Source organism: Lethenteron reissneri, chromosome 56 (assembly GCF_015708825.2).
Source record: "Lethenteron reissneri isolate LAM-NWPU_2019-01 chromosome 56, ASM1570882v1, whole genome shotgun sequence".
NCBI lineage: Eukaryota > Metazoa > Chordata > Hyperoartia > Petromyzontiformes > Petromyzontidae > Lethenteron > Lethenteron reissneri.
In genome coordinates, this window is record NC_083834.1 from 2377661 (window position 1) to 2399244 (window position 21584).

Genomic DNA, 21584 nt, shown 5'->3' on the forward strand with positions numbered 1-21584 from the left:
CAGGGTGCTTCAAAAATGTCTTAACACTTATATAGGACTATCGTTTTTAATGTAAAAAAGCAGATAATACACTGTAACATAATAACAAATGTGTGTAAATAGCCTTAAAAAGTCAACGAGTCTCCAACTTGTTCACCATCGTTGTCAACGCATGCCTGGAATCTTCTCCAGGTGGTCTCCAGAGGGGCCCCGGAGGCACGTTTCTTGCAGTATTGTTGTAAATTCTCTGAAGTAGTTAACATTTTTTTGAAGCACCCTGTTTTTACTGCGACCTAACCCAACAAACCTGTATTATGGATGATATTTGGTCGCGAAAACCTACCACGTGTTAAACCCATCTCCGTCGTTTCGTCTTTTCCCAGACCGAAGATGAAAGTCAAACTGAGCCCTCAGTGCCAGCAAACCTTGATGAGCATCGCCAATGACCCTCCGCCACAGACGTGAGAACACATCGGTTCAACATCCGGACGGGGTGGGGTGGGGGGGGGTTTGGATGGTGGTTGTCGATGGATGCTTTAGGCCAACTTCGGCGTGCTGGGTGCTCCGTGACCCCTGGTGTCGGTGCAGTGGAACGTTAAGTGCTTGGCCAGGCTCACCAGGTGAGCGACTAGGGAGCGATCCACTTGGATCACTCACCGAGTGAGCGATGGAGGGAGCGCCGCTCGAATTGCTTCACTGGGTGAGCGACGGGGGGGTAGCGCCGCGGACGCGGGCGGCGGGGGTGGTGGTGACCCCGCTCTGTCTCCTGCCTTAGGTTCAACGAGCAGTCGGTGGTGGAGAAGATTCTGAAGGTTCGCGATTGTCCCTGGCTCGAGAACCGCACCGAGATCGAAGCCTTCCGGTAAGGCGTTTCACTCCTGGCTCATACGATGGCGGCGGTGGCAGCGGCAGGGTGTTGGGCGTTTTGGTGTGGCCTGTCCTCACGGCGCCCGGCCACCTTTGTATCCCCCGCAAGGATACTTGCGGTTCTGCTGATCGCTACGTTGGTGGCCGTGGGCGCGAGGGGGGGGGGTCGAACCCCGGGGGGGGGGGGGTCGCGGGGTTGCAACGCAGGGTCGCTAACCGCTCCCCCGTGAGACACAAGACGCACGGACAAAGATACGTAGTAAAACAAACTGTAAAAAAATTGTATCAAATTGTAAATAAAAACAAAAAAACTGTTTACAAATTTTGGAAAAAGAAGTGAAAAACTGTTTACATTAATTTCTTTTAAATGATAATTGGTTCTTTACCCTTCTATCTGGCAACAAAAACTGACACCTTTTTGCAAGGAGTCATGTTTGCATAGACCGCAATACCTGCAGTCATAAATACAAACAAAAGACATAACTCTGATAATGTGCAATGTCTTTTGTTTGTATTTATGACTGCAGGTATTGCGGTCTATGCAAACATGACTCCTTGCAAAAAGGTGTCAGTTTTTGTTGCCAGATAGAAGGGTAAAGAACCAATTATCATATTTTTACTGGCAAATGAGGTCCCCATAGTGTTCTTTTAAATGTTTATAAAATAGTAAAAAAAATTGTAGAGAAATACTGTTTAAAAACTTTTTTGTTACGTAAAATAACAGATGAAAACTATGAAAAAGAAAAAAAAGAACTTAAAAATATACGTACAAAAAATTAACAAAAACTGTAAAAAAACAAATGTAAAAGAAAATTGCGAAGAAAAAAAGAACTGTTAAACATTTTGTAAAAAAGTACAGTTACAAAAATATTGTTAAAAAGTTTCAACAAAAATCCCCTTGACCTCCCGTGGGGCAGTGTCATGGCACCCACCCGTGACCACTCCCTGGCGTGGAGTCGCCCTCTCGTGGCCGCGAGCTGCAGGTCGCGGAGCCTCCACGAGGGGGCTCACAAACAAAGCACGCACCACGTGACGCAGCTCAGAGCGATACCACCACAGGCATCTATCTCCAGGACTGGCTGAAGTGGCTGTGTCTCTCTCCTTGTCTCTCCATCGCTCCGGCTGTCTCCATCTCTCTCTGTGTCTCTGTCTTTCTTTATCAATGTCTCTCTGCATCTCTCTCTGCATTGCTCTGTCTGCCTCCATGTCTCCGTCTCTGTCTCTGTTTCCCTGTCAATGTAACTCTGTATTTATCTCTCTCTGCATCACCCACTCTCTAGATCTCTCTCTATGTTTAGAGGCCTGCTTAAGGCACGGCTCCGGCTGGAGCACGCATACCACACACATGTCGGTGATGTGCACGTCTTCTTCGAACGCTGGGGAGCCGGAAAAGCCCCTCTCTGTACCAGCGTGCACGGCACCCTCGTGGTGTTCACCTTCTGAAGCGCTCGCTCGTCACCGTGGCGTGCGCAATGACCACCACCACCACCACAACCACCACCACCACAACCACCACCACCACGTGACTTTCCTTTCGTGTTGTGCGCGGTGCTTTGAGCGCCACGGCGCGTGGATTTGTAGCGTTTATTTTCATTTGTTTGCTGGTGACTGTGTATTTCATATCGAAATCGCCTCCAGTGCTGTTTCTGCTGGCGGCAATAAAAGTTGTTTAAAAGTCAAAAGTCTCTCTCCCTTCGTTTATCTCTCTCTCTGTCTCTCTCTCCGTCTCCCTCTTTCTATTTCAATGTCTCTCTGTATATCTATCTCTGTCTCTCTTTCTCTCTGTGTCTCTCTTTCTCCGTCTTTCTCTCTATGCCTCTCTCTCTATAATGTCTCTGTCTGCCTCTCTCTTTGTCTCTTTCTGTCCCTTTGTCTGTCTCCACCTCTCTCTGATGTCTCTCTCCGATGTCTTTCTCTGATGTCTCTCTCTGCATCTCCATCGCTCTGGTCTCAGGTCGACTCACGCGAATGCAACGGGAGGAGCGAGCCAGGTGGTGATCACGCAAAGAAACTCGCCCATCAACACGAGCATCGTCTTCAACCAGAGGAGAAAGACGCTCGTGGTGGACGCAAAAGTCACGAATCTCTTCCTCAAGGTGCCACTCCCTCCCCCCACCCCACCACCCCCCCTGGGGGTGGTGGGGTGGGGGGAGGGAGTGCTATTGCGCGCCTACCACACGCACAGAGACACACACAGTGACACACAAAGACAGTGACAAAAATCCCCCATATAGCCTTAACAGATTGTAGGGGCAAGTGCTGTTAGCAAGCACCTATGAAGGCCGGAGCGGTACACGAGGGGGTGGGTGGCCAGCAACCACGCCCGGCCGCCTTTGTCTTCCCAGTTTACGATGTTAACACACCGCACCAGGCACTTAGGCTGAGTCGACCTAGGGGAGGCCCACGACCGGTTCAAATAATCATCACCGGTGTTGGTGGCCGTGAGCAGGAATCGAACTCGGGTCGCCGGGTTCGTAGCACGCTAACCACTGCACCACCGCTCCTCGTGAGACTACGGGGCAGGCAGGACAGTAATCGAATATAAAGATTCGTGTTTTGTTTTTCGGTTGAGCCACATCAGAATGTTTTATTTATCTTGGAAAAATCCGATGAGCTTTGAAGCCCTTTTTAAATCCTTTATATTAAGTTCGCTTGCTTGCTTGCTTGCGTGCTTGCTTGCTTACGACCGTGCAAATCTTTCGGTCGTTTTTTAACCCACTTCCCGTGATCTAATCGAGCTGACATTTTCCACATAGACTCGTTGTGCTAGACAATTAATGTTCGTGAAAAAAATTCCCAAAATTTTACACTTTTAGGAAAAAAAAAATTATTTTACATATATTCACATAGAACTCATTCATGGCTTTGGCTGAACGTCACAGTGTAAGAGCCCAGAGCGTAACCCCTCCACAGGCCGTGGCGGAGTAGCGCAGTTGGTAGCGCCCTTGCTTCCCATGCCAAAGGTCGCGGGATCGATCCCCCGCGTCCTCCACAGGCGAATATATTTTTAAATCCTTTATATTAAGTTCGCTTGCTTGCTTAGGACCGTGCAAATCTTTCGCTCGTTTTTAACCCACTTCCCGTGATCCAATCGAGCTGACATTTTCCACACAGACTCGTTGTGTGTGACAAATAATTTTCGTGAAAAAAAAATTGCTAAATTTTACACTGTTTAGGGAAAACAAATTAAATATTTAATTACCAATTGCTTAATGGTGGCAGACAATCATCTGACCCATAGGTGGCAGCCATCTCAAGCCAGAGGACGAGAAGACTCTAGCCGCCACGCATATAAAGGATTTATAGTGAAAAACTTTGTTTTTACGGGTTTACTTGTTGACAAACTTAACCTATTCCATACTCTTTCGTTTTTTTGTTAAAGTCACGAAAGCTTCAAATCAAGATTAAACCTATTTTGTTTTTTGTTAACTGGTGTAAGGCCCCAGTGAGCTGCCACAATGTTCCTTTTCAGGAGCGACCTGGCTATCACAATTGATAACTCACCGAAGTGGGCTGATCATCATCACCACGTGGAAATTTATTTCAGCCAAATACTTTAAACGCACGTTTCTAAATGTGGAGGCAAAAACCGGTGGATCTGGAAAAAAATCCCCGCGACCACAGAGAGATAGACATGCAAACTCGAAATAAACAGCAGCAGGCGTCAGGATTGGGATCGAACCCACGACCTCCTGTACACCAGGCGAGGTAGTTAACATCTCACCACTGATGTCCAGTAGGGATGGGTTAGAAAATTACAACAACCAACAATTCTAGATTTGAAGCTTTCGTGACTGCAAGGATTCATATTCTTAGGTTTTTTCGGTAAAGTCACGTAGGTAAAAAATTCTTAGGTTTTTTCGGTAAAGTCAACCAACAATACAAAACACTGATTGGTGTGCAAAGTACAGCAACGGTATTAAAATCATATAAAACTAAATTAATAAACTAAAACTAGACTGTGTTTTAATTGTTACCGGGTACAGGAAGGCCCAACTGAGCTGCTAGCTAGTAGCTTATTTGCAGAAGATGCCTGTCTGTCACGAATGTCGTTCAACGGTCGTCGGGGAAGCGAGATGGCCAATTGGTCTCCAACCGATACCCCTTTCCCAGTGCCACCTCCACCCATGGCTACGCCAGCTACCAACCTACAGCATGGCTGATCACGATGATGATGATGACGTGTGATCACTGATGATGGTGGCTAATGATGATGACTGCTTCCGCTGATGATGGCTGATGATGGCTGCTGATGATGATGATGGTGGCTGATGATGGTGATGTGGCCGCAGGAGTTCCCCGAGCGGAGTGGGCGCTACCCTCGCTGTGCCATCGTGGGGAACGGAGGGATCCTCGCCAACAGCTCCTGTGGCTCCCAGATCGACGCAGCCGACTTTGTGATCCGGTGAAAGGGGAGGGAGAGTGGGGAGGGAGGGAGAGAGCGAGGGAGAGTGAGAGAGAGGGAGTGTGAGAGTGAGTGTGTCTATAAATGTGGGCAGGGTTGAACTCTAGACATGTGAGCACGATTGACCTCTAGACGTGTGGGCAGGGTTGAACTCTCGACGTGCGGGCAGGGTTGTGGCTCAACCCCCTTCACTGTCCACCAGATGCAACATCCCTCCCGTGGGGGGCGACTTCCAGGACGACGTGGGAAGCAAAACGGACATCGTCACCTCCAACCCGAGCATCTTCATCAATCGGTGAGCGAGCGAGCGAGTGCGCATGGCCACGTGCCGATGGTCGACTCAGCCTCAAGTGTGCAGAAAATGACGCCAACTGGGGAGACAAAGGCGGCCCTGGCCGTGGTGCTGGCCCAACCCAATTCACCCAGCCAGTGTACAATTTCTCCTCTTCACGAACAGCACTTACCCCAACATTGGCGGATCTTTGTCGTTTGTGTTGCCTCGGTCGACTCAGCCTCAAGTGAGCACACCGGTGTACCGTGTGTGTACTAAACGTTGCCATTGGGGAGACAAAGGCGGCCCCGGGTGCGTTGAAGGCCCAACCAACCCGCCCGGTGTGCCCGCACCACCGGCCTTCACAATTGTTGACTCACTAACAGCACGTGCCTCAAAGGCTACACACGGGGGAATCTTTGTCTTTCATGATAGTTATTTTTTTGGGCGATATCGCGTTAATATAAACGTTGTGTCATTAAACCCGCCACCACCCGACACAGCCAATTAGTCAGTTTTAGTGTAATGCGAACATAACTCAGCCAATTCGTCACAAGTACAGCCGCACCGGTGTGTTGGAGAGCAAATCTATGACATTTACAACTCTGAGTCTGACGTTTCGCAAGCAATTACAACCGGCTTCATCAGGCGGGACGGCCGGATTTGTGGAGACATCCTCCCTCCTCTTCCGTTCCTTCAAGAGAGGGCTAGATGTGACGACGTCCCTTGTGAGCTCCTCACTGAAGTCGGTGGGGGGGATTTGATTTGCACTTTGTTTCCAAGGGCCTCTGTGCCGTGAGCAGAGTCGTCCAATAGGAGGTAGATGGCCGAACGAATCGGGGGCCGACCGTCCTGGGCCACGCCCACCGCCCTCGCACTACGACGTCTGTCGAACCCTGGTTATGCTTGTGGCGCCACCAACTCGGAGTGGCGGTTATCTGAACCGGTCCTGGGCTTCTCCCCTAGGTCAACTCGGCCTCAAATGAGTACCTGGGTGTGACTCTTTGGTTCTTTCGGTAAAGTCACGTATAAAGAGAAAATAATAAATTAAATACTAGCATACGACGTTTCGATTGCAACACAAGCAATCATCATCAGGTATAAATGAAATAGAAACACAAATCTAGTATACTTAGAAATGTAATGTAATACAACAGAGAGTCGGATAACATAACAGTCAACACCCTACCTGGTTGATTACGTTCTTCCTGAGAATGCTAAATTTGAGAGAGAGAGATACAACACAGAACCAGAGACATATAGACAGACATATAAGTAGAGACAGATATCACAGAGATACATAGAGAGAGAGACGTACATAGGCACACAGAGAAACCACGTCTCTGTGTCGAGGCCTTAAATAGAGAGAGGGGGCGGGGGCGGAGAGAGAGGGAGGGGTTAGAGGAATTAGCATGTCAATGAGTGGCACGCTGCAGAGAGGGAGAGGGACAAACGGCCAAGACACTGTAGTGTGTAGTAAACACAAAGACGGCCCGGCCGTGGTGTTGGCCACCCACCCCCTCGTGTGCCGTGCCGGCCTTCATAGGTGCTCACTAACAGCACTTGCCCCAAAAGTCTGTTAAGGCTATACGGGGGATCTTTGCATTTTTATTTGTAACCCCATGTGCATTTATACATGTGTAACCCCGTGTGTGTAACCCCATGTGTGTGTGTAACCCCGTGTGTGTGTGTATGTAACCCCGTGTGTGTGTGTAACCCCGTGTGTGTAACCCCGTGTGTGTGTGTGTGTAACCCCATGTGTGGGTGTGTAACCCCGTGTGTGTGTAACCCCATGTGTGTAACCCCGTGTGTGTGTGTAACCCCGTGTGTGTGTGTAACCCCATGTGTGTGTGTATGTAACCCCGTGTGTGTGTAACCCCATGTGTGTGTGTGTAACCCCGTGTGTGTGTGTGTAACCCCGTGTGTGTAACCCCGTGTGTGTGTAACCCCATGTGTGTGTGTGTAACCCCGTGTGTGTGTGTAACCCCGTGTGTGTAACCCCGTGTGTGTGTGTGTAACCCCATGTGTGTGTGTGTAACCCCATGTGTGTGTGTGTAACCCCGTGTGTGTGTGTAACCCCGTGTGTGTGTAACCCCATGTGTGTGTGTGTAACCCCATGTGTGTGTGTAACCCCATGTGTGTAACCCCGTGTGTGTAACCCCGTGTGTGTGTGTGTAACCCCATGTGTGTGTGTAACCCCATGTGTGTAAACCCCGTGTGTGTGTGTAACCCCGTGTGTGTGTGTAACCCCATGTGTGTGTGTGTAACCCCATGTGTGTGTGTATGTAACCCCGTGTGTGTGTGTAACCCCATGTGTGTGTGTGTAACCCCATGTGTGTGTAACCCCGTGTGTGTGTGTATGTAACCCCGTGTGTGTGTGTAACCCCGTGTGTGTAACCCCGTGTGTGTGTGTGTAACCCCGTGTGTGTGTGTAACTCCGTGTGTGTAACCCCGTGTGTGTGTAACCCCATGTGTGTGTAACCCCGTGTGTGTGTGTATGTAACCCCGTGTGTGTGTGGAACCCCGTGTGTGTAACCCCGTGTGTGTGTGTGTAACCCCGTGTGTGTGTGTAACCCCGTGTGTGTAACCCCGTGTGTGTGTGTGTGTAACCCCGTGTGTGTGTGTGTAACCCCGTGTGTGTGTGTAACCCCGTGTGTGTAACCCCGTGTGTGTGTGTAACCCCGTGTGTGTGTGTGTAACCCCATGTGTGTGTAACCCCGTGTGTGTGTGTGTAACCCCGTGTGTGTATGTAACCCCATGTGTGTGTGTAACCCCGTGTGTGTGTGTGTGTGTAACCCCATGTGTGTGTGTAACCCCATGTGTGTGTGTAACCCCGTGTGTGTGTGTGTAACCCCATGTGTGTGTGTGTAACCCCGTGTGTGTGTGTAACCCCGTGTGTGTGTAACCCCATGTGTGTGTGTGTAACCCCATGTGTGTGTGTAACCCCGTGTGTGTAACCCCGTGTGTGTGTGTGTAACCCCATGTGTTTGTGTAACCCCATGTGTGTAACCCCGTGTGTGTGTGTAACCCCGTGTGTGTGTGTAACCCCATGTGTGTGTGTGTAACCCCATGTGTGTGTGTATGTAACCCCGTGTGTGTGTAACCCCATGTGTGTGTGTGTAACCCCGTGTGTGTGTGTATGTAACCCCGTGTGTGTGTGTAACCCCGTGTGTGTAACCCCGTGTGTGTGTGTATGTAGATTCGAGTCCCTGATCGGGAGAAGGAAGAAGTTCATCAGGAAGATGTCTTCGTACGGCGCCAGCATCCTGCTCATCCCCGCCTTCACCGTGTCTGCATTCACGTCGCTTGCGTACAGGGTAACCACGGGCCCACTCACATCCACCGTGTCCACCAGTGTCCACCTGTGCACCACGTGTCCATTCTGGATCACACGTGGCAGCGATTCCTCACACCCCCGTCCCCCTTCCTCCCCCCACGCCCCCCCCCCCCCAGGCCATATTTACCCTGGAAGACTTTGAGTCCCAGCAGCGCGTGGCCTTCTTTAACCCCTCGTACATGAGGGCCATCTCTCGCTTCTGGAAGAAACGTGGCGTCCAGGAGTCGCACATCACCTCGGGCCTCATGATGGTAACGATGCACCACGGGAAACATTCTCCAGTGTCTCCCAATGTCTTCCGGGTCTCCCAGTCTCTCCCAGTGTCTCCCCATGTCTCCAGCGTCTCCCAATGTCTCCCCATGTCTCAAAGTGTCTACACCCTGCCTCCCAGTATCTTTTAGTGCTTCCCAGTGTCTCCAGTGTCTGCCAGTGCCTCCCCGTGTCTCCCAGTGTCTACACCTCTGCCTGCTCGTGTCTCCCAGTGTCTCCCAGTGTCTCCCATTTCTCTCAGTGACTCCCAGTGTCTACACCTCAGCCTCCCTGTCCCCCGTGTCTCCCAGTGTCTCCCCGTGTCTACACCCCTGCCTCCCGTGTCTCCCAGTGTCTCCCTGCGTCTCCCCACGTCTCCATTTTTGTTTCATTAATTAAATACATTTTTTGAGTAAAAGCTCGCCCCAATTGGAGAGGGCATCGCAATACGTTATGGTATAAATTAAACGAAGGTAGTTCTCCTACCTACATGTTGCACACCCGAAATTAAGGACGTGGACAGGTGCTCCAAATCGAGGGCTAACACATTAATTGTGATAATCTATAAAATGCAACAGCACGTGTGTCATACAGAAATTCTCAACCGAGTCGCCATTAACCACGTGACTGTTGTACAGGTCAGGTTACTCAACAACAGTTTCCCTTAAACCCAATTCCACTACTGATAAACCATCTTTGTCTTTAATCATAACCTTAACACTTCACTATTCGAATATTACTTTAATCCTAAGCTGTATGTCTATCTATACCATCCACTTATATTAGTATCTTACACCCATTATCTGTACTGCATATGTACTGTATACGTACTGTAAAAAAAACATTTGGGTCCTTTTCCTGTAAAATGCAACAGCACGTGCATCACAAACACAGCAAGTCGCCATTAACCACGTGACTGGTGGACAGGTCCGGTTACTCAATAACCCTGCCAGCCACCTACAGGCCCTACTCAGTATCGCATGCTGGTGTCCACACGAGCATTGATGTACTGCACAGGACATAAGGGACGTTCACAAAACCACACTTTAATCCATTGCTGCACAAGGAAAAAATTAAAAGAGTGGTCAATTCCTAATGTGCCATATATAAAATTAACACACGTACCAAAATATCGACCACAGGCCAAAACGAGCAGGTGTCGTGGTAGCACAATCAGATAGTGGTTAATACTGAAGCACAAATCAAGAGATAAGATCAACTGGTTTCTAGTCAAGGTGCAGCTCTGGCAGATGCAGAGGGAGCAGCCTGTGTCTCCCCGTGTCTCCCCATGTCTCCCTATGTCTCTTCGTGTATCATTGTGTCTCTCCGTGTCTCCCAACTTCCCCTTGCATCTTCCCTCATAAGTAAGTCTGAGCATTTCTTTATGAGTCCACCGCTACGGTGGCGAGGAGATGCCAACTACCTCGCCTGTTGTACAGGAGGCTTTGATCCTGATCCTGACGCCTGGTGTATAATCGGAATTTGCGTGCCTCTCTCTCTCCCTCTCCGCGGTCGAGTAGATTTTTTTTCAGGGTCCTCTGGTTTGTCCCCTCCACATTCAAAATCAACAACACACGTTTATAAAATTTGGCTGCTGATGTAAAGTTCCAGACGATGATGATGATAATAATAAGCCAATCTTGATTTGAAGCTTTCGTGACTGCAGGAATCCATACTCTTTGGTTCTTTCGGTAAAGTCACGTAGGTATAAAATAAAATAAATCACGAAGTTTCGGCCGCAACACAAGCGTCCGTCATCAGGTGGCAAAGCATGGTCTGCTGCTGAGGCAGACTCTTCTAAAAGGTTTGAAATGGGTGTAGCCCAAGGGTCATAAAGAAGTGGCCGGGGCTAGTGATGTTAATGTGAGAAATGAGCATGTAACTGTAAGATAGGAGAGCGGCCTCCTGAGCATGCAACTGTAAGATAGGAGAGCGGCCAACTCGACGAGGACACAGAAGTGGCTGTGTTAATGTGAGAAATTAGCATGTTAATATGAAATCGAAGAGTGGTGCAATCCAAAGGCATGAGTGCAACCCAACGGGTGCAATCCAAAGGGCATGTGAGTATGAGAGTGCAATCCAAAGGACATGTGAGCATGAGAATGCAATCCAAAGGTATGAGAGTGCAATGCAAAGGACATGTGAGCATGAGAGATCTAAGAGAGAGGCATAGAGAGAGACACACAGAGAGTCGGAAATAACAGCTGACATAGGCAGGTAGGATGGAAACATCACAGTCAGTTAAGACTTTATCTGGTTAATAACGTCCTACCAATGATTGCTGAGTTTGTACCCATCCTCTCGGTTGAAGTTGTGTCTGTGTTTATATATCTGGATGGCTTCATGAACAAATCTCTGAAGGTAGCTGGTAGGCTTGCAGAGTACCTCTGTCTTGGAAAAATCAATTTCGTGTGAGCCCACAGCGTTAAAACAATTATCGGAAACGGCAGAGGTATTGGTCCTACTGTTTTCCAGATCTGCCTTGTGTTCACGAATGCGGTCCGAGACATTTCGTTTCGTTTCCCCAATGTAACTGCTGCCGCAACCACAACTCAGTTTGTGTGCTGTGTTGAAACGAACCTGGATCTTGTGTTTGTTTAAGAGTTTGGAAATCTTTTTGGTAACCCCTGATATGTACGGTAAAGTGATGGTTTTGGATGGATCCTCAGAAGGTTGTTTCCGTTCATCTTGAGGGCTTGGTGTACGTGCTCCAACTCACTGGCTAGGTGGTGCTGGTCGGAGATGCAACGGGCCCTATGGTGTCGTGTTTTGAAGAGGGAATTCTTCTGGGCTGGATGGTGGTGGGAGTCAGGCTTTAGATAGGCATCCGTGTGGGTGGCTTTCCTGTAGACCGAATGTCCCAACGAGCCATCAGGTCTCTTCTCGATCAAAACATCCAGGAATGGTAGTTTGCCATCATTTTCCACTTCCATGGGGAATTTAAAATACGGGTGTATGGAATTGACGTGGTTGAGAAATGGGTGAAGTGCTGGCAGGCCATGTGGCCAGATGATGAACGTGTCATCCACATATCTCTTCCACAAGGAAGGACATAGGGTGGATGACTGGATGGCATCTGTCTCAAATTTGTCCATGAAAACATTCGCTACCACTGTCGATAAGGGAGAACCCATTGGGGTACCTTAATTTTGTTTGTAGAATATACCATTCCAGGTGAAGTATGTGTTGGTAAGGCAGTGCCTTACTAAAGTTAGTACATTTGGATTCAGTCCTTGTTGCACCCGAAACGTTGTGATTTATTTTATTTTATACCTACGTGACTTTACCGAAATATGCAAAGAGTAATAATAAACCACTTCATTGAGATATCATTCATGATAGCCAAGTGGCTTCTGAAAGAATAGCTACGTAGCATCTCAGTGATTCCTAACGCATTGGGATCCTCGGATGTAATGCACATTATACATTCGTATTGACATTAGCAGCTAAAAATGGTTAAATAGTTTAAATAGAATGTACACACTCCCATAAAATTATCCCCGTGTCTCCCAAAACATCTCCCACCTTCCCCTATCTCCCCCTCCTCACTCCCACACCCTCCCCCCCCCAGACAAGCGTGGCCATGGATCTGTGCAACGAGGTGCACGTCTATGGCTTCTGGCCGTTCGTGTACGACCTGCCCACCCCGGTGCAGGTGAAGGAGGACGAGAGAAGGAGGATCCCAAAGAGGAGCAGGAAGAGGAAGAAGCGGGCGCAGGCTGCCGTGCCCCTCACGGCCGCCCCTGTTGACCGACCGCTGGGCCGCCGGCTGCCCCACCACTACTATGACGACCAGCAGCCCAAGTCAGGGCACTACATGCCCAGCGAGTTCGCGGAGCTGCTGAGGCTGCACAGCCGCGGGGTGCTCCGCCTGCACGTGAACGCGTGCGGGGGGCAGTGATAGCGCGGCGGTGGTGGCGGCAGCGCCTGGGGGGAGGGGGGGGCTGGTTGTTACCCACGTTCCCACCAGAACCCACGTTCCCAGCAGAACTTACGAACCCCCCAAGAACCCACGTTCCCCCTCCAGAACCCACATTGCCACTAGAAACCTACGTTCCCCCACCAGAACCCACGATCCCCCCAAGAACCCACGTTGCCACTAGAACTGATGTTCCCACCAGAACCCACGTTGCCCCAACAGAACTCACGTTCCCCCCAAGAACCCACGTTCTCACCAGAACCCAGGTTCCCACCAGAACCCAGGTTCCCCCCCGGTACACACGTTCCTCCTCCAGAACCCACGTTGCCCCTCCGGAACCCACGTTCTCCCTCCGGAACCCACGTTCCCCCTCCAGAACCCACGTTCCTCCTCCAGAACCCACGTTCCTCCTCCAGAACCCACGTTCCCACCAGAACCCACCTTCCCCCATCAAAACCCACATTCCTCCTCCAGAACCCACGTCTCCCCTCCAGAAACCACGTTCCCCCTCCAGAACCCACATTCCCACCAGAACCCACATTCCCCCCGTTACCCATGTTCCCCCTTTGGAACCCGCGTTCCTGACGGGGGGGGGGGGGGGGGGGGGCTCCGATTTCTCTCTCCGAGGCCTTTAAAGACGTTTACGAGGCCTAAGGTCGTCGTCAGGCCTAGAAGGGACTCAATGTGCGGGGGTTTAGCTCTGATCTGTGGCTTCCTTCGGACCTGGGGCTGAAGGGAAATCAGAGTTTACAATTTGTAGTTTGCATTTACACGACGTAGCAATGCGCACCTACTTGCCTAGCGAACTCGCCGTAGGAGTTTTGCCAGGCCTAAGATATCAATCATCTGGTCGAAGAATTCTCCATGACACTGAGATTCGTTTCGGCCCGACAGTTTTCACTCGGGGTGAAATTTCACAAGACCCTGACATTACCAGAATCAGATAATGTATTTTTCCCAGAGGAGGAATCTGAAGAGCTATGAAGCTCACAGATGTTTGCTGGGCAATAAAACCAGTCGAGGCTCAGGGAGTGGTGGGCATTTGGCTGGGAAGTAGGCAACCAGTGTTCGTGAGTTTAACCTAATTGTTTACGATGTTTTAAAGCACAGTCCATTCTCCCTATAACGCGCTATAGGGTGGATACGAATAGGATATGTGACGAAATTGAGCGAACGGAATTACGGTTGCGTGAGTGGGGATAAGCGGTCGTATGGTTGCCTCGGTTTAGCGTCATACAATAAAGGTATTGGGATGCTGCTGGATGCTTTTGGATACTACCTAGAGTCACAACAAGGCATTGGGATGCTGCTGGATGCTTCTAGATGCTACCCACCTTGCATCCTCAATCTTCGTTGGGCCCTGCGTATGCATCTCACGCACTTTCTCGCGGACCATGCTTTACCCCCTGCATTATATATTATTTATTACGCGACTACTGCCTCCCGCCGTGTTGTCGGGCAGCAGGACCGTCATATAAATGACGTTCGGTATTTATTTAGGACGTGTTTGAACATCTTAACACAACTCCTATTTTATTGCCAGAAAGGATCAACATTTTTTTATTATTCTTCATACTTTGATACTGGCACAAAAGGTATCACATGAGAAAGCTGATCACCCCGAGCTATACATACTATAATACACGTGCATTGTCTTTGTGCTGTTCGCTTTTTGGCATTCTCTGGTCTGACACTGGTGATGAGTCTACATGAAAGACAGCAGAAGTCTGCTGTCTCTGGTGTAGGCCAATCAGTTTCAAAGACAACGCCCATGCATTATCAGAGCACGTTTGTTTGCATGTTCACCACAAGTACTGTTTGTGGTTAATGCAGTGCTTGATTCCTTGCGATAAGTATCTATTTGGTTCAAACACCAAATAGATACCTCCTGTTTTATTGGCAGAAAGGGTAAAGTCTGTTCTGATTTTTCGTACGTAATATGTTGAACTTCTTTCCCACCACCGTACGTATCCAACCGCGCTAATTGGAGGTGTAGGGGGGAGGGAAGGAGAGCAAACTAAACACAACAACAATAATTTCTAAAGAAATTAGTTTGCCAATCTAGATGATGATTTAAAAGTGCCACAACTCCCAGTGGCTTGCTAATGTCGCAAGGAAGGAGCGTTCCAGGACGGCACCAGAAGCGCGTTTGAAAGCGCCACGTGGCGACGATACGATGATCGCCGTCTTCGTTCGACGGCTTTGCCAGAAGCCGCCGCCGCTTGCGAGGATGACGAGCGGAGTTCGTGTGACAGACGGAATGAAGTAGGGCTGAACGATTTGGAGAAAATATCTAATTGCGATTTTTCTGACAGATATTGTGATTGCGATTTGATGTGAGATTGATTTTTTTAAAAGTCAAGCTTCGGTTCAATATTCACTGTGTAATAGATGTAAAACATGTGATGGAGTATTACCCAATGATACTCATCACAATATGAACTGTTCTATATATCCTAATGCAAGGATGGGAACTTAAATGATATGAATTGCTTCCAACATGTATTTATTTAAAAAAAAATAATTGAAATAGAACAATCAAACATAGAATAATTGTTAAGTTAAATAAATAAAGTTACAATAATAAAAGTAAAACAATCCCAATAAGAAAGTCATAGGACCTTTCAGGTAATCAATAGAACATTATTTACTGATATCCAGCATATAGCTTATGAATTAACACTACCACAGAATAATTATCAAAAAAGCGATCGCTAAATAATAATAGAAATAGGAATATAAATACTCTTTGGTTCTTTCGGTAAAGTCTCGTAGGCAGAATAAAAATAGATCACGACGTTCTGATCGCAATGCAAGCAATCGTCCTCAGGCAGAAAAAAGAGGAGGCAAGCTGATGATGCAGGCTGCTTTTAAAGGGTAGAAATGGGCGTAGCCCAAGAGTCATAAACGACTGAGAAACAAACGACTGCATTAACGATAATCGGCGGTAGGGAGAGAGAGAGGGGTGGGGCAGAGATAAGAAAGGGGCTACGCGTGAGACAAGAGGGGAGAACGGCGGCAGGGGGGAGAAAAAGATTTGTCCATGAAGCCATCCAGATATATAAACACAGACACAACAATCACGACAGCTGTGATCCAGGGTATTTAGTCTTTCTGTTTACAATCCCCTCAATGCCCTCTCTCACATGTAAAATTTACGATCTCCAAAGTAGGTGTGCAACTTGCGCATATACAGAAACGTAATTTATTACTTTCTTCGCGGTGTGTAAAGGATGATTATGAAGATGATTGTTTTTCGGTGTGATCACGGTGAGCTATGTTTCATGGTGGAAATATATATGGCAATTCTGTAATATGTTTTATATCTTTCTCTCTCCTTCTACCCTTCCAATGGAATCAACTCCCCCTGTACATAAACTCAGCACTGCTAGCCATAGAGTCAACACTCCCCATAGACTCAACAGTACTCATAGACTCAACACTGCTAGCCATAGAGTCAACACTCCCCATAGATACTCTTTGGTTTTTCGGTAAAGTGACGTAGGTAAAAAATAAAATAAAATAATTGAAAACAACTAAATGAAATCACGACGTTTCGGAGGCAACACAAGCTTCCGTCTTCAGGTGGAATCGTTACAGCCAAAGTCACTGTAGTAAGTTGGTATGCACTGCTGTAATCATAGCAGGTACCACCACAGACAGTATGCACTGCTGTAATCATAGAAGGTACCACCACAGTCAGTATGCACTGCTGTATTCATAGCAGGTACCACCACAGTCAGTATGCACTGCTGTAATCATAGCAGGTACCACCACAGCAGTATGCACTGCTGTAATCATAGCAGGTACCACCACAATAAGTATGCACTGCTGTAATCATAGCAGGTACCGCCACAGTCAGTATGCACTGCTGTAATCATAGGTACCACCACAACATGCACTGCTGTAATCATAGCAGGCACCACCACAGCAGTATGCACTGCTGTAATCATAGCAGGTACCACCACAGTATGCACAGCTGTAGTCATAGGATACCACCACAGTCAGTATGCACTGCTGTAATCATAGCAGGTACCACCACAGTCGGTATGCATTGCTGTAGCGAAAGCAGGTACCACCACAGTCGGTATGCACTTCAGTAGTGAAAGCAGGTATCACCACAGTCGGCATTCACTGCTGTAGTGATAGCAGGTACCACCACAGTCGGTATGCACTGCTGTAGTGAACGCAGGTACCACCACAGTCGGTATGCACTGCTGTAGTGAAACCAGGTACCACCAGAGTCGATATACACTGCTGTAGTGAAAGCAGGTACCACCACAGTCGGTATGTACTGCTGTAGTGAAAGCAGGTACCACCGCAATATGCATTGCTGTAATCATAGTAGGTACCACCATAGTCAGTATGCACTGCTGTAATCATAGCAGGTACCACCACAGCAGTATGTAGCAGGGACCACCACAGCAGTATGCACTGCTGTAATCATAGCAGGTACCACCACAATATGCACTGCTGCAATCATAGCAGGTACCAACACAGCAGTATGCACTGCTGTAATCATAGTAAGTACTACCACAGTCAGTATGCACTGCTCTAATCATAGCAGGTAAAACCACAATATTTACTGCTGTCATGATAGCAGGTACCACCACAGCAATATGCACTGCTGTAATAGCAGGTACCACCACAGCAGAATGCACTGCTGTAATCATTGCAGGAACCACCATAGTCAGTATGCACTGCTGTCGTGAAAGTAGGTACCAACACAGACATTATGCACAGCGGTAGCCATAGGATACCACCACAGTCAATATCCACTGCTGTAATCAAAGCAGGTACCACCAGTCAGTATGTGCTGCTGTAGTGAAAGCAGGTTCCACCACATTATGCACTGCTGTAATCATAGCAGGTACCACCACAGTCAGTATGCACTGCTGTAATCATAGCAGGTACCACCACGGCAGTATGCACTGTTGTAATCATAGCAGGTACCACCACAATATGCACTGCTTTAATCATAGCAGGTACCACCATAGCAGTATGCACTGCTGTAATCATAGTAGGTACCACCACGGTCAGTATGCACTGCTGGTATCATAGCATGTACCACCACAGTCAGTATGCACTGCTGTTATCATAGCAGGTGTAGTGACATAAGAAGGGAGGGGCTGCTGTAGGCTCTGGGTTCCCAGGTGGGTCCAGACGCGTAATCCCCTGGGCGCCAGGCGCTGGGTTCCCAGGGGGTCCAGACGCTTAAGCCTCTGGGCGCCGCCAATGGGGGGGGCTGTGTGTGCTCTGTGGGATGTCTGGTGGCGCACACGGCCCCACCCCTCGTTGGGGACTGGGCATATAACCGGAGCTCCCTGGACGATCGGGCCCAGTTGTAACTCAAGACCCAAGACCCACGACCAGCCATCTGAAGACCCTGGGATGCTGTGAGAGCCAGCGCTGGGACTCTGGAACTCCCGACTCTACGACCTTGTGAGGGCGAGCGTAGCCAGAGTAGAGTATCTAGAGTATCTAGGCTGTGTAGCTAGGCTGTGTACCTAGGCTGCAACAGAGTATCAGGACTGTTGGAGTGTTGTATTGTAATAAAGAAGTTACATCTACAAGTGTCTCCAGAACCTGTTACACAGGTACTACCACAGTCAGTATGCACTGCTGTAATCATAGCAGGTAAAACCACAGCAGTATGCACTGCTGTAATCATAGCAGGTACCACCACAATATGCACTGCTGTAATCATAGCAGGTACCACCACAGTCGTTATACACTGCTGTAGTGATAGCAGGTACCACCACAGTCACTATGCACTGCTCTAGGGAAAGCAGGTCCCACCAAAAGTAGGTATGCACTGCTGTAGTCATAGCAGGTACCACCACAGTCGGTATACACTGCTGTAGTGAAAGCAGGTACCACCACAGTCGGTATGCACTGCTGTAGTGATAGTAGATACTGCTATCCAGTTGGTAGATACTGATATATATAGTTAGTAGATACTAAAACAGTCAGTATATACCACTACAGTTAGTAAATACTGCTACAGTCAGTCGATACTACTGTAGTGGTGGTATTGACGTGCGCCGGCAGTGATGGATCACGGGGCGCGGGGTTGGGCACGCGGTGTGGGCGTGGCATGGACGCGCGCGCCGGTGGTGAGGCGCGCTCACACAAGCTGGGAAAAGAGGATCGTAGTGAGTGCGCAGTGATTGGTCAGATAAGTGGGTACTCTCAGCGACGTCCGCAGGAGGGGTATAAAGGGGGACGCGCGAGAGCACTCGTGGTCAGTGTTAACCAGTGAAGACCGAAGACGGGGTGGAGGAGGTAGGGGCCCGAGACCCCTAGTCCCGCCGTCCTTGTGGGGACCGGGGCCCTGTGTGGCTCGGAGCCGAGACTGGGGGGACCGTAGTCCGACGCCCGTGTGGGTCGGGACGGTGGTACCCAGAGCCGAGACGGGCACCCCGGCTGGGTGTGTCCCGGAAGGCTACGGGGCGTAAGAGCCCGTGTCAGTACAGCTGAGTGGGTGTTGGTCACCCGTGTAGCTGAGTGGGTGTTAGTCACCCGTGTAGCTGAGTGGGTGTTGGTCACCCGTGTAGCTGAGTGGGTGTTAGTCACCCGTGTAGCTGAGTGGGTGTTGGTCACCCGTGTAGCTGAGTGGGTGTTGGTCACCCGTGTAGCTAAGTGGGTGTTGGTCACCCGTGTAACGAAGTTGTAGCTGAGTGGGTGTCCGTCACCCGTGTAGCTAAGTGGGTGTTGGTCACCCGTGTAACGAAGTAGGGTGTTAGTCATCCGTGTAACTACAAGTTGGTGAAAATAAAGAGTGTGCTACCCGTGAAGTCGTCTCCTGCCGAGTTACTACTTTACAACTGGCGTCAGAAGTAAACCTGTCTTCAAGGAGAATGGACACAAGGAAGACTTCTCGTTCCCACGTGCAAGACCGGGGAGACGACGACGTACCGGTGACACCACCCTCGGGAGGAGAGGACGAGGAGTTGCCGCCGATGCAGCACTTCGCGGAAATGGCCGATGCTCCGCCCGCCTCCGACACCAGCCTGCAGGACGCACACTCCCGCCTGGCGGAGTTGCTGCTCGCCGCCGCTGCGATCTTGGCGGAGATCTCCGTTCCAGCGGCCGGTGGAACGCCTGCGGGGTTGGAAGAGGCGGCGCGGCTGGAGGGTTCCCGCCATAAGGCGTTTCGCGCCAAAAGTTTGGGAGTTGGCGCCATTTTTGAGGGTCCGCCTCCGGTTGGCGGGAAACGCGGACACCACGTGGCCAGAGGTCTCCACACAGCGCAGCCCGCGTCATCGGCGAGCGCCGGAGCTCTCCATTTTGCGCCTGCAGAGGGAGCCGACATTTTCTACAACCACAGCGGCGCGCGGGAAAATCGTTCCAACGACGACGACGACGATCGAGTTCTCCAGCAACGATTGCCCGCGCTGTCGGTGTTCAAGGCGGACGGGGGCGACTGGGGAGCCTTCCAGCAACGGTTCATCGCGCATCAAGAAATGTCGGGGTGGTCCGACACCACTGCCCTGCGCGCGCTGCCAGCGATGCTCGACGACGACGCGCTTGCGGCCTTCACGTCTGCCCCGAGGTCGTCCCGCTCAACGCTCCAGGCCGCGCTGCACCTGTTGGCCTAGGTGTTCGGGCCGCCCTCGACCTGTCGCCACCAGTTCTACGATCGGCGGAAGGTGGTTGGAGAAACAACGCTCGCCTATCGCACGGCGCTGCTCGCCCTGGCGGATTCAGCTTTTCCCCGCATGGACAAGGAGGGGAAGGACGCCATGGTGACGGAGCAGCTGCTGGCGCTGGCTCACGGATTGGGAGTTCCCATTAATACGGCGGACGAGATGGACATCTGCTCCCTGGGGATTGCCACGAGTATCCACGCTTACGAGGTCCTACAGCGGAAGCCGACGGTCGTCTGCGCATCGGTGGAGAACGGGGCACCGGCCGCCACGATCATCGGACCTCAGCCTGCTGTGCCTCGGGAGGAGGCCTTCGCTGGTTCGAGGCCGGGGGAGTGGAGAACGGGAGGTCGTTCGCCCACACGCTCCTCCCGCAAGCTGGAGCAACCGAAACCTACGACGTCCCTCGTCGTCTGCTACAACTGCGGCCTTCGGGGCCACGTCGCGTCCGGGTGCCGGGCCCCGCGTCAACGCACCGCAGGGACCACGTCCGGACGACGACCAGGGACTCAAGACATCCCAACTGAACCCGGCAAGTCGCGGCACCTCACACGTTCGGTCCACACGCACGGCACGTTCGGGTCGCCGCTTAGCGGTGGGGGGACCGTGTATGGGCGCCGGGGGTTCGGTTCGGCGAGAGGGGTCCGCGTACGGCCCGAAGGCAGTCGAGTGGTCCGAATTGGCCCACAGGATTGTGGCTGCGTCGGCCGGGTCGTCCGTGGTAACGGGGTACATTGACGGGGTTGAGGTCCGGGTGCTCGTGGACACGGGTGCGTCGGCCACTATTATTTCGGACCTTATTTATAATATTCTTCCCGTACAATGTCGACCACTTCTGCCGGTGGACGTACCATTTTACGCGGCAAACGGGGGATCTTCGGGGAATCATCGGCCAGATTCGGGCGAAT

The 21584-nt window shown here is 50.3% G+C and overlaps 1 protein-coding gene across 4 annotated transcripts in view; it reads left to right on the forward strand.

The window, feature by feature from the left end:
* Positions 1 to 13627, forward strand: part of LOC133356966 (alpha-N-acetylneuraminide alpha-2,8-sialyltransferase-like) — a 40435-nt gene extending 26808 nt beyond the window's left edge. For all 4 annotated transcript variants that reach the window (XM_061574691.1, XM_061574692.1, XM_061574693.1 and 1 more), the window contains 8 exons: positions 363 to 440; positions 755 to 841; positions 2801 to 2942; positions 5139 to 5251; positions 5454 to 5546; positions 8722 to 8839; positions 8976 to 9110; positions 12680 to 13627. In XM_061574691.1, the coding sequence (XP_061430675.1) occupies positions 363 to 440; positions 755 to 841; positions 2801 to 2942; positions 5139 to 5251; positions 5454 to 5546; positions 8722 to 8839; positions 8976 to 9110; positions 12680 to 13009 (1096 nt within the window). In that variant the 3' untranslated portion in view covers positions 13010 to 13627. The remainder of the gene's footprint in view (positions 1 to 362; positions 441 to 754; positions 842 to 2800; positions 2943 to 5138; positions 5252 to 5453; positions 5547 to 8721; positions 8840 to 8975; positions 9111 to 12679) is intronic.
* Positions 13628 to 21584: the final 7957 nt, after the last annotated feature.